General features: G+C 51.5%; 1 protein-coding gene across 4 annotated transcripts; it reads right to left on the bottom strand.

The window, feature by feature from the left end:
• Nucleotides 1-1,732: 1,732 nt before the first annotated feature.
• Nucleotides 1,733-11,336, bottom strand: Znf641 (zinc finger protein 641). 4 transcript variants are annotated; one of them, XM_060388693.1, is made up of 7 exons: nt 11,207-11,317; nt 8,609-8,817; nt 7,870-7,961; nt 7,003-7,060; nt 6,570-6,699; nt 5,901-6,014; nt 1,733-5,206 (listed from the first exon to the last, which is right to left on the bottom strand). In XM_060388693.1, exons 2-7 carry the CDS (start codon nt 8,741-8,743, stop codon nt 4,461-4,463), a joined length of 1,275 nt encoding a protein of 424 aa, XP_060244676.1. In that variant the 5' UTR covers nt 8,744-8,817; nt 11,207-11,317; the 3' UTR covers nt 1,733-4,460. The 4 variants fall into 4 exon arrangements, with proteins under 4 accessions (XP_060244676.1, XP_021511505.2, XP_060244677.1 ...); XM_021655830.2 differs by lacking the exon at nt 7,003-7,060 and having other exon boundaries at nt 11,207-11,336; XM_060388694.1 differs by lacking the exon at nt 5,901-6,014.
• Nucleotides 11,337-13,285: the final 1,949 nt, after the last annotated feature.

Here is a 13,285-nt window from a genome sequence, read left to right as displayed (position 1 = left end):
GTGTTGGGCTATATATTGTTTATTATTTGCCCTATAGTTATTGTGGTGGTATTATTTAACCCGCTATCACAATCAAATAAAGCACAGACACCTGTTAGATTTTATAATTGCCTTATTCACCTTGGGCTCGGCAGATATTTCAACCTAAGCTGTCTCAATAACCTCCCGGCCCAAATCCCAAGCCATCCACCTAACCCTTCTTATCTGGGCTACCTTCCATCCATCTTATAAATACTTGCTTATATTTTTCATCTTGATGTTTTTCTCCATCCTCGGAATCCTTCTTCTTATCCCATGTGGTTTTTTTCCCCATGCTTCTCCACGGTTCTTCTCCATGTTCTGCTTCCCATGATTCTCCTGTTCCCAAAGACGAGGGAACCTTAGCCACACCTACCCCATTCTGCCTCGCCCAGGTTTTAGGCCTTTAAATCAACCAATCAGGTATAATGTCTAAGGCAGGTTAACACAACAAGGATAGGCATATCCAGGCTGTAACCAGCTCTTGAGGGCCAGTAGTTAGCATCAAAACACAAGCATCAGACCAACAGGGCAGAATAAATACCCCTGGGAAGAGGTGACATGATTGCTCAGGCAAAACAAAACTCAACACAGGTGAGAAGGAAGCAGGAAGGGTGGGGAAGCAAGAGAAAAGGGTGTGGAGCCTGAGGCACAGACTTAAACAGAGTTTTTTCTGTTTGTTTTACTTTTTCTTTGTTTCAGTGTGAAATATGAGATATTGAAATCTCCAGTCCCAGTCAATCACTGGGGCTCAAGACAGTTGAGAAGCTGGCAACTAACTCTGGTTCTTTGGAGTTGAGGAACCTTGGGGAGAACCAGGACACCAGGACAGACCGCCTCAGAGTGATGCTCAGCTTGCAGGGGCCAGCATCACGGCTTGGAGGACATCTGCCCCTCCAGCCGATAGTTCTCAGTTCTGGAGAGCATGTTTAAAAAAATGGTCACTGGGCCCCAAAGACCACAGTTTGAGAACCAGCGAGGTATGCACACGAGGAAAGTGGGAATTTCCCCAGATCAGCCCCACCCAGCCCCATTCAGTGTGATCACCTGAAGAGACATCAGGAACCTCTAGGGGCAGGGCCCATGCTGCCGTAGTGGAAACAGGAAACAGTGGTCTCCTTGCTGGAGTGTTGAGAAGGAAGAGGCTCAGTCCCAAACTATGGCCTCTGTGCCTTCCCTGGAAGCGGAGCATCTCTAGCAAAGGGGGAAAAAAGCCTTCCATTGTGGTTTAAAATGCAAAGAGCCTTGAGAAAATAATAGCCTTTGGGATGCAGCGTGCTGTGAAAGGGTTCTCCAAGAGAACGAAAAGGGGCAGACACCCAGAGAGTGAAGACACCCCGAAAGTGGGGAAACACAACAGGCCCCCGCAGACAGGCTCCCCCATTTTACAGCTCGCCCAGAGGAGACATGGACATGTTTTATTTAAAGGGGTTAGCATAGGGGTCTGGAAAGCTGGCTTGGCCTTTGGGAGCACTTGTTGCTCTTGCAGAGGATCCAACACATACGTGGTTAAAAAACATTCATAAAAATAGTTCCAGGAAATCCCACTTGGGACCCCCGAGGGCATCAGATGTGTATGTATGACATACATACACTCGGGCAAAATGCTCATTACACATAACATTTTTAAAACTCGTGTGGTCTTGAGGCACAAGAGTTGGGGTGGAAGTCTGAAGCTGATTCCCTGTGGGAAAAAATCAGACCTAGTCACTCGTTGGATGGCTGTTGCTTGTTTTATTATTTGTCCAAAGGAGGTGGTATTGGACCGAGGTAGAAAAGATAATGATACATCAGAAATGAGCCAAAGGGCTGTTCCTTCTGCGAAAAGCCCTGAAACTCGGTGCTGCCTTCCAGCTGGGTGCTGTGATCGCACCTGCCCTTTCCATCCCTGCAATTACTAAAGCAGATAAAAGGCTGGAGGTTAACTGGAGTTTTTAAGAGGTATCTGATAGGTAGGAGAGGACGCCCACAAGTCCTAGAACCCAGGTTTGTGAGCTGAGCTGTGAGCGCGTCCACGCTCCTAATCCAGAGCACAGCATAAGCAACGTCGCAGCAGACCAGGCGCTGTCCTCACCCCGTGGTGCTTTCTGGCATTTCAGTCCTTAAAATGTTGAATGGATCTTGCTTGCAGTTCTTGACACGGGCATCTGTACAGCACCCAGAATCCAACAGGATAAATTCCTTCTGTTTTTTTAGACAGGATTTCACAACATTGCCCTGGCTCATCCAGGACTTTACAGATCCATCTGCCTCTGCCTGCCTCTGCCTGCCTCTGCCTCTGCCTCCCCAGCGCTGGAATTAAGGGCGGAGACGCAGAACACCTTTTCCCGTTTGCTTCAGTTTATCATTTCCACAGGCAGGCTCTGAGTCCACTTAATGCGTATGAAAATGAGCCAACGTAAAGATCTACTTTTCTGCAAAGTAAATTCTGGTTTCCATCAGATTCTCAAGGGATCTGTAATCTGAAGCATGCTCTGCTACAGAGGGCTTGGCACAGAACTGACTTCCCTTAAATATTTCTATTAAAGTTGGAAAATTTTCTCATTCTCTTAATACTGATTCTAAAATAAGCCTCTCTTTTTTTGGGGGGGGTGTCTAGGATAAGGCCTGCTTGCAAAGGGCTGCCTGGTTTTGCTTAATTCATCATAACATAAGCAAGAGAGTGCAGCCCAGTTCAAGAAGGAAGGCTATTCTCAGCGGCAGAGGTGAGTTGGAGGCTGGGCTGCTCAAATAACCAAAAGGCCTAGTCAGCAAAATGATTCTATTTCAATTCCTCGTGAGCCCAGGGCCCAAGCGCTCTGTCTGATTCACCCAGGTTTTCCTGAGCAGGGCCCTCATTGACTAGTGCTGCAAATCACTTCCGTTGGCTTCTCTGGATAATTCCAAGGATGTCCCAGAAATGAATATTCCAAGGATGTCCCAGAAATGAATATTCCAACTATGTCCCAGAAATGAATATTCCAACTACATCCCAGAAATGAATATCTTGGGGGGAAAACAGCAGGAGCCTTGAAAAGAAAAATACCCACTTTCACGTTCTCCTCCTCCCTAACTCCAAACTTCCCTTAAATAGTTAAGTTGTAAGATTGGTATTAACACCGTCACAAACAAACGAACAAACGAAAAATAGATCAACTCACGAACCAATTGAATGAGCCCCGGTGCAGGCAGCTAACCTTAGAGCCAGGAGTCTTCCGGGTGAGGCCCTTCCCAGAGCCAGGAGGAACACCAGAAAGCTCACTACCCTCACAGCCGGCAAGCTAAGCTACAGCCTTCTCCCCTAAAGTTCTCTTTGCGCAACAGCGGTTCTTCCCTCTGATGAAGCTTTGAAAGTCAAACAAGAATGATGAGAGTAACTCGCCACGCTGTGATTCCCGTCCTAATTTTCTAGCACTTAAAACAAAACAAGACAGAACCCCACGCAGCACGAACCACCGTCACCTCGTTTGAGGCCAACGAACAACGCTGTCTCTGCAGGGAAAAACAACTGTCATCCCAGAGACCCAGAGCTAGATACACAAACCCACAACTGTCTACATCCCGGGAACACCGAGGACTTTGTACACAACCCTAGGCCACCTTCACACCTTTCCACCATGCCTCCCTTTACCGCTCAGAATGCTTTTAAACAAAACCAAAAACCCGCACCATCCCAACTACCCTTATCCCTACAGCACAATTCCTAGAAAATCTAGCCTGTACAGTTTGCACTGAGCATGGTCTCCTCAAAGACCCTGCACACACATACACAGACAGAAAGCCACAGACAGGAGACGGCTCTGCTCTGCTCAAGGGGATGGTTTTTCCTCCCGTGTGGGCCTGTGTTACTTGGGGGTGTAAAGTCAATCCTCTAGCTTTGTAACCTGATCCCAGCTGTGTGTGTGCGTGTTTGTATGTGGTATGCGTGTGTGTTTGAGTGCGTGTGTGTGTATGCAGGATGAGGGGAATAGGAGTGAATGATCACTACATTTTTCAGAGGTAGGGGCAAAAGGCCTGTAATCATGGGCAAAGGAGACAGACCTGCACGAGACTGTCTAGCCCCGATGCTTTCACTTGACACTAATGGGCCGCAGAGGTTCTCAGAACCCTCGCTACACTAGCATGGCCCCTTTCACTTTCTCTGTAGAGAATATGATCAGCACACAGGGTGATTCGTAAATATTTAGGAACCGGTACAGCACAGACCCCCAACCAATGAGAACGGACCTCAACCGTCACTGCGGGCTCCACTGTACCCTTCAGAGCGGGTTCAGCCGAATAGCCACACACAGACTTTGCACTGCTGCCAAAAAGTTTGCCCCAAGACCTCTTTTTCCTTATGTTGTCTCACAGAACTGGTGACAAATGTCCTGGCCGTCAGGGCACAGGGGAGGGGCAGCTGTGGCAGTGGCTGCTGGTAGCACCAGCTGACAGATTTGACCATGGCTCCCCAGAGGCGGATTTCAGAAGACAGACACCCCTCTGTCCCAGGCGCTCCTGGCACTCTGTCCCTGGTGGGTCAGCAGGTGCCTGTCCAGGTGGTGCTTGCGGCCGAAGCTCTTCTCACAGCGAGGGCAGTGGAAGGGCTTCTCCCCGGTGTGGGTGAGCCAGTGTCTCACCAGGTGGTGCCTGCGGCCAAAGCTCTTCCCGCACTCGGTGCACACGTGGCGCCTTGGCACGGGCGGGGCTGGCTGCGGCTTCTGAGCCCCGGAGCTCTCGCCGGCCTCTTGGCCCTGGCAGGGCGACCTGCCCTCCGCATGCACTCTCTGGTGGCTGGCCAGGTGGGCGCTGCACCGAAAATTCTTGCCACACTCGGAGCACCTGCTTGGCTTGTCATGCAGGTGGGTTTTCTGGTGCCTGATGAGGTGATGCCTCCGCCCAAAGCTTTTCTCACACTTGAGGCAGCTGTAGGGCCTCTCGCCTGTGTGCGTTTGCTGATGCCTGGCCAGGTGGGAGCCCCACACAAACTGCTTCCCACACTGAGGGCATGTATGGGGCTTTAAGAGAGAATCCATCTCCGGGCTACACAGAAGGTGTGAGGCGCTGTCTTCCTGAAGACAAGGTGGGCTTAGGAGCGGTCCTCTGGAGCACTCCCACGGCTGACCCTGCCCTGTGTTCCAGACAGTGGTGTCTTCAGACACACTGGAAACAATTCTGGGAGGCTCCGCCTCAAGACCAGGAGTATCTCCCTCATGTTCACTTCCGTCTCCTGCAGGGAGGGAAGACATGCCACTCTTAGAGATCCCAAGATGGCATCCCAGCCCCCAAGTCCCAGGGGAGTTGTTGATGTCAGAGGGCCTGCGGGGAACGTGTGTGAAAGCCCAGGACAGTGCAAGAGCTGCAGAGATTGGCCTGGGTTTAACAGGCAAATGAGCCCAGTCTTCATCTGAGACACTTTACCTTTCTAAGCCTTCATTTCTTCTGTAAAACAGGAACTGTCCGCCCCAACACCCCCCCCGTGTCCCGTGTGTGTGTGTGTGTGTGTGTGTGTGTAAAACTAGAATCCTTCTTAGGATAACCACATTAACTCTCGGTAAGCACTCACTAAATAATAGATGCTATCACCACAACTTACTTACCAACATTGTTTATTTACACTATTTATCTGCCGCTGTCCCTCACCATTTCTTTATCATCTTCACGCTTCCACATGGAAGTGGCCGGACGCCGCCATCACTGGATATGTTTAGAAGACATATCTACAGTGACTGGGACACTGACCAACACTGTCAGCTCTTATTTCGTGCCTTCCCAGGTGCTGACACATTTAACTGTGATAACTTAGAACATTTCAAACCTGCACGGCCTAACTTCAGAGCCTGCCTCTCACACCTCTGCTTTCAAACTTTTTAGTTAGAGACACGTAAAGATGACACTCCAAAGAGAGTTTTCTAGGTCCTCACCTGTATATGTGACCTTCAGGATGTCCCTCCCTTCTAAGTCCTGGGGTTCAGGGACCCACTGTTCTTCTCCCCCCTCTAGTTGGGAAAGCATGTCCAGTTTGGGAATCGGAAACCCTGCCCAGGAGAAAAAGAAACAGACACAAACTGGGTCAGTTCAACAGCAACTCTGCAAAATGGACAGAAGCTGCTTCCTAGACTCCTCCTTGGGATGCCAGAACCAAAAAAGCCGGACCCAAGCCTCCAGCCTCTTACAGTCCTCTTCGTTTTCCTAGAAAGCCACGTGCTCTTTCCCAGTGAACCAGCCCACTTCCGTTCAAATCCTCCCAGGCCACGTCCTTTCTGGCCGCGACTTTGCCTTAGACCTGCAGTAGAGTCAGACCTGCAGCACCCTTCCCCTCCCCAGGGTACTAACCAGGTGTCTCTTTCTCTGCTGTGCGAGAAGCCTCAAGTTCCCAGCCCTTATGTTCGCACTCCACAATTTAGTGTTATTCACAGAGACCCCTCGCTTCAACGCTATTGGCTTAGCATCAACAGTCTTTCCCTGGTGGAAAGTAGGCAGATTCCCTGCCGAGGAAAGGCCCCTAGGCAGGCAATGTCCAACACCCAGAGGCAGGTGGCCCTGTCCTCCCAGGGCCAAGCCTCTCAGGAGCTGAGGAAGATGCTGCTTACTCAGGGACACGACGATCCCGCAGTTTTCCTGCATGACGTATTCTCCGTAAAAGTCTGTCTGAGAGGGGTCCAGGCTCCGCCACTCCTCCTGGGAGAAGCACAGTGACACGTCCTTGATGGTGACCAGGCCCTGAAACGAGACAGAGGGTTGTCTGTGGGCAGCCACTCGGAAGGAAAACTCAGTGTCACTACGAAGGGCTGAGGCAGTCGAGGAAAGAGGGTGAGAGAGGACCCAGGAAAAGAACTGCCAACAGGTCACGCGCTAGGCAGAGCCCATAGCTTTGGAGAAGAGAAAAGAGAAAAGACTCAAGGCGGAGGAGCGAGCGAGTGAGCGAGCGAGGGTACTGTCACTAGAGGAGGCTCCCGACTGCGAAGTCAGAGGCACGACAGCTCCCTCTGGGAACTAACTGGGTGTCTCTGTGGCTCCTCTTACCTGCCTCATTCTTTCCTGTAGACTGTACCACAGCCTCCTCCACTTGACCTTCCCTTGTCTGTCAACACAACATGATATGAACAAAACACGATTGTCTCCCCGATACGCTGTGACAGCTCTTCAGTGATTAGGCCCCAAACCTGAAGCTAAACGCCTGTCAGTTCTGCCACCTACGAACGGTATATGCAAATGCCTCCATCTCTCACTGCCCCGGAGTTCTTGAGACAAGACGGGATGGCCGAGTTGGTCTTACATTATTCACCATAAGTAAAGGGCGCAGAAAGGAATGCACCCAGTAAGCGTTCAGGAAAAGGCCCTACAGCCAACCCTGCTATCTCTCCACAGGTGGGCTCAGGACTTACGTTCTCTTTCCGGCTCCTCGCGTATCTCTTCTCTGAAAGTTCCACAAGCTACAGCATTCTGTCTATGCTCTTCCAAGCTTTCACTGGCTCCTCTTTTCCTACCTTTTCCAGGATTTCACACACACACATGTGTATGCAAAGTATATATATATATATGTGAGTGTATGTATGTATGTATGTATGTACGTACATATTGGTCTCACTGTGCCACACACTGGCCCAAAATTCTTAGGCTCAAGCAATACTCCTACCTTAGCCTCCCTAGTAACTGGATTACAGGCAGACCCCACCATGCCTGATTTCAGATTTTCTTCCTAGAAGAGTCAACCAAACAATTATTCTGAACTCTCCACCCCCATCCCACAGATCACCCATCCAAAAACCATTATACATCTCTTAGAAACAGAACCTATTTGGTCATGAGAATCCCATTAGTGTTCAAGGGACTACCAAGCCAACGGGATGACGCCCCAACCCCGGGGAGGACATGGGGAGCACAGCTCACCTGGGATCCTGCTGCCAGAAGAGCAGCTGCCATTTCCCAGTCTCCAGTGCTCCCCTCCTGGGGAACTGCAGGGACCCAGGGAGCAGATTGAGCTGAGGAGGGGAGAGAGGAACCATTAGAGGCGAACTACCCATCTTTCCCAGTATGCACTGGGACCCATTTATCTGTGCTCACTGGTAAAACTCAAATATAGATGTAGAGGCCCTTACTCAAAAGGCCTGCAAGGATTTGGTGGCATTCAGCTAGAATAGCTGTAGTTTGAATGGACGGTGCTTGACTCTCATCCAGAAAAGTACATATTATTGACTGGTTGTGTCCTCCAACAGCAAGGAGCCTCCCAGCACTTCCCGTGTCGCCCACATCCAATACCATTAATTATGCACTTGCATGTAAGAGGAATGATCATGTGAGAGTCAGAAAAAGCCCGTCTACATAGTTGGGAAAACGCAGGACCTCGCTGCATGCTGGTCTCGGAAAAGGAAAAAACAAACAAACAAAAACATGGTATCCGCTATGTTCTTCAATTGGTGGCAACTAGAAGTTGCTATTGTTTGAGACAGGGCCATGCTTTTCTCCAGGCTGGCCTGGAACTCATGGCAATCCTCCTCCTTAGCCCCCGAGGAATGGGATTGCAAGTGTGGGCAACCACACCCAGCCAGGTTAGGAATTCTTATCGCCACTTTTTGAGCAGAGACCAGGAGACTTCCAGAGCTTCCCCCCGAGCGCTGTGTACTCTCACCCTTCTCCTGAAGGGACAGTGGCTCCTCCTGAAGGTCGCAGCGAAGGGGGTCCAGTGGCCCTCGTGCTGCCCTCCAGGGGCCCTCTTCCCGGTTTCCTCTTTCCAGCTGGGGCTGTGCTCCGTCCGGCTGAGCATTCATCGACTCCCATCCTGCCCCCAGGGCTACCGTCTGTTCAGAAAGCATTTCTGCAGCAAGCACGAGCTGTGGCCTGTAACAAGTCAGGATCAGCTATACCCATAAACGAAGGCGACTTCAGAGAGCTGTTCCCAAGGCTCAGGGCCACACAGGAAGAGGAGCCAGACTGAAGATGAACTTGCAAAGCAAGTTTTCTGGAGGAACTGAGGAACTGACAGGGGTGACACACTCAAGTCAGGGTTATTATGAAAAGTCAGGGTTACTACGAAAACCTCGTGCTATAAACGGAACGCCCCCAAGGACTTCAAGAACCTAAAATGAACTAAGAATGACCCTGAAAACCCAGGGGTTATCCATTGCATTTCTGTCACTTAAAGTGGAGCGAATTTGGTGAAAATGCAGGAAAGAACACACTCAACAAAGATGGATGAGATCATACCTAGAGATTCTATGCCACAAATTCTATTCCCATGAACTGTGTGACTGGTCATGGGCACCTGGTCTCCCTTCAGGTAGCATCCCCCTTAGGAAAAGCCTCGGGAAGGGACATGCGATCTGTCACCCTTAGGTAGAAAAGAAGAACTGATAGAAACACAGCAGAAAGGCCAGGAACCCCGAGGGCTATAAAGCTGAGGTAGGCCTACCCAAAAGCAGCCCTGACAGGGAAGTGAAAGTGCAGCTCAAGTGAGGCGCTGAAGGTTAACGGTGGGAAAGAGCAGAGCTTGGACAAGGGAGGGAAACGGGGAAGGAGCATTGTTAACAGGAGGTGTGGGGCAGTCAGCAGCCCTGTGTTCTGAAGTGCCAAAACACAGCTGTTTGGCAGGCTCCAGTCACGGTGCATTATAAAGAAGATGTCCAACCTCAAGAAGGGTGTGGTGAGGCCAGTGTGAGTTCACGGGAAGAGATACAAGTCAAGAAAGGGATAAGAAACTAAAACCAACAGACATAGTATCCAGGTGTCAAGAAGGCTGGCCAGCCTCGCCCCCTGTAAACATGTCTATGTATCAAGCAGAATAAGTGACTTTTAATCACAAGAAAGAGATTCGGCTTAGGCTTTTGTTTTGTTTTGTTTTGTTTTGTTTTGTTTTTAAGAATCCATAACAACTCCACAGGCCCTACGACCAAGTTTGTACTCTTTTCTGGACATTTTTAGAGCAAGATAGACCCCATTTGAGAATGACTGCAGGACAACCTCCTGCTTCGCAATCTATTTTTGTGATCCTTATTCAAAACCCAAGTAGACAGAGCCACTAAAAACCTCCCTGGAACAAATGAGAATGTCCACTGCTGTTTTGGCTCCTGTGATCATTCACTGCCATCTATAAAACTGCAGGAGACTAGGAAAGGGTATGGCAAACCTCAGGCTATTTATTTTCTTGTCTATTCGTCTTTGACAAAAGATTTCTAAACACAATGTACAGAAAGAACAAATTCCTCTTGCATCTTTGAAGCCCAAAGATGGTTTTGGCCTCCTGGGCACATCCTGGACCGAGTCCCAGTTTAGGTGGGTTGGGTTCCCTTTCAGAGACCTCTCTTGAAAAAGGACAAGAGAGTAAGGCAGTAATAAGGGGGAACTTCCATTCTGGCTCTCTTCTGAACTTCAGGCCCTGTGTTTTCACCTTTAAACGGCACACACGCAGGGGGCACCAACCTCCTTCACCTTAGGTCTTCCGTGTTCCCTGGCTACCCAGGCAAGCCCTCCAGAAGGTGTCCTCTTGGGCTTAGTACCAGGACACCTGTCTCTAACCTTTTTCCCATCACCACCTTCGACAGAAGAGTCCTCCACTGGGCCAGGTGGGCGACGACAGAAAACCTGTGGTGACTCTAGCGAAACCCAAGCAAAGGGCGGTGTGGATGATTGTCACCTGCCTGCATTTCCTAGGGTGTTCGCGCCAGGGGCACCTGGCTTTCAGCCTTAACCTGTTTTCTCTCTCTCCCTCTCCCTGGTTTGGATGACCCCTTGCGTAAGGGCGCCTGGGTTCCTGGGCTTTCATTTCTGTTGTTTGCTTATGTATCTGGGAGGCAGGGTAGCTGCAGAGAGAAGTTAGTGGCGGGTTTTTTGTTTGTTTGTTTGTTTGTTTTTCTTCTTTTTTCCCAGCGAGTTCTAGAGGACAGAGACAGGGCCGTGGAATCGAAGAGTGGCCCAAGGGCACGGGGACGAGAATCGCCCCAGTGGCCCCCGCCACTGCGGGTGTGGCACCTCGGCCCCCCTCCCGAGCTCGAAGCGGAGTGAGGTTTCTTCTCTCCCGGGGAGGGTTGGATTTCAGAAGACTCGACTCGGAGCGTGGCAGGGCGGAGCGGGCAGAGCGGGGCCAGAAAGCAGGTCCCTGCCAGCGGGGGAGCACAGCAAGTGACAGAGAGGGTGCAGCGTGGACGCCCGCGCGAGTGACAGCGGCGGCCACCGCCCCCACGGCCAGGCCGGCGCCCTTCCCGTGGCCCGCCCGCACCCCGGCCCCACTCACCCCGGCTGGGCCCCTCGGCGCTGCCTCCCGCCCGGCGCGGCGGAGCCCGCAGCCCGCACAGCCAGCGCCAGGCGACAGCGGCCGGCGCGGGGCGGGCACAGGAAATCCCGCCGCTTCCGGGGCTCCGCGGCGCGGGCGGGGGCGGCGCGGGCGGAGGGGACCCCCGGACCCACGCTCCGGCCGCCGCGGGCCCCGCTGCTCCCGGGGTCCCGCGCACAGCCCGCGCCCGCCACCGCCCACCGCGCCCGACCCGGGAGGGGCGCCGGCGGGCTGGAACCCGCGGACCCGCCCTCCCACAGCCGGCCCCGACCCCGGAGAGCGCCAGGAGCCGAGCACTGAAAAGGACGCCTCCGTCCTGGTCGGCTCCACCACCAAGATGGTGCTTTGCCAAGTGCGGGCCTGGCTGCTGCGTTGCCTTCTGGTCTGAGGAGTCAGGGCTTGCGAGTGGGCTCGCCACGATTAGAAGACCCGGTTCTTTAGAATGTAGTGTTTAAGCTATGCAAAGCGTGTTAATTTCGCATCTTGCAAGCCTGACTTGCGCTGCGTGTCTGTTGGGCGGGGCTACCTTAATTCATTAAGACGGATGTGACTGGAAAAAAAAAAACCCAGAAAGGCCTACACAAAAAGATAATGGCAGAACCTGCTTCTGAATGATACCTTCGCGTTGTTTTACCACAATCGATCCGCAAACATCTGAAGCTGGACTTTCAGAACAGGTCACTCGAGGCAGGGTATGTGGGGCAGGCAACCCTTTGATAGGCATTTACTAGCTGTTAAATGTCATTCGTTGTAGATACGTGCTGGGAATCAAAGAAAGAACCATCAGTGGAGGATGTACCGACGGCTATTTGCCATCAATTGTGCGGTATATGGGTTTTTAAAATCTCCCTGAGCTAGCACAGGAGCAAAGCAGAGATTGTGCCGGAGACTCACAGAAACAGCAGAGGAGCAGGAGCTCGGTAGGGTGAGAAAGGAGACCTGCAGCTAGGAACGGGTCTACATGCATCCTAGAAGCAGCTCGTGGGACGTGTGGGAACCGTAGGACCAGAATGTCTGTCCTCAGCCCCAGGGCGTGGCATTCCCACTTAATTCAACACCCGACCATGCTGTGTAAGGCAGCAACATCTCAGTGTGGCTTAACCCCAGGAGACAGGAGGCGGCATCTCCGCTCTTTGCTTTCCTGAAAGGACCAGGCGCCTTCCACCTACTCCCTCCATTATCTCAAGTGGCCTTTGAATAGACCTGTGTGTGGGTAAGGGGAAAGAGGGCCGCGGTGATCTGTCAGCAGTAGTAGGGGCCAGTTCTGGAAACGCCGTCCTTAATTTTTGCCGTAAGAGGAACTCATGTATCTGGTTACATGACCACAGCCAAACTCCAGGTGGCTGTGGAGAGAGGGCACGCTGTCTCTGTGGTTCTGATGGGTGATGCTAAGTTGAACAAAACCGAGCATATGTGGCCTGTAAATAAGAACGGCCCCAATGGCCTCACTGTGTGAGCGCTTGGCTCATGGGGAGTGTCACGGTTAGGGGGTGTGGCCTGGCTGGAGGAAGTGTGTCACTGTGGAGGTGGGTCTTACATAAGCTCAAACTGTGCCCAGTGGGACAGTCTCCTTCTGGGGCCTGCCAGCCAGGAGGGAGAACTCTCCACTCCTCCAGCTCCCTGCCTGCCCGCATGCCACCATGCTTCCCGCCATGATGATAGCGGACTAAATGTCTGAAACTGTAAGCCAGCCCCAACTAAATGCTTTTCTTTATAAGAGTTGCCATGGTCATGGTGTCTCCTCACAGCAATAAAACTCTAACGGAGCCTGCATCTAAGCCTGACTTTACCCGAGAAGCCTGTCTGGGAGAAGCCGGTAAACATTTCCCCTCTGGGAGTAGGGGAACTGTGAGATAACATCCTACCTGAGAGAAAGGAAGGAAGCAAATTAAGTTTAGATCTCATGACAACAGGGACACTAATACTTAATAAACATCTATTTCATGCCGGAACAGTATCTTAAACACCACAAGGAATAAATGTAAGACACAATTATGTTTTGCTTTGACAGTTACATCTCTTTAACAATCAATCAAAAAA

The sequence above is a fragment of the Meriones unguiculatus genome, chromosome 8 (genome assembly GCF_030254825.1).
Source record: "Meriones unguiculatus strain TT.TT164.6M chromosome 8, Bangor_MerUng_6.1, whole genome shotgun sequence".
In the NCBI taxonomy this organism is placed as follows: Eukaryota; Metazoa; Chordata; class Mammalia; order Rodentia; family Muridae; genus Meriones; species Meriones unguiculatus.
This window is presented reverse-complemented; position numbering and strand designations above follow the sequence as displayed.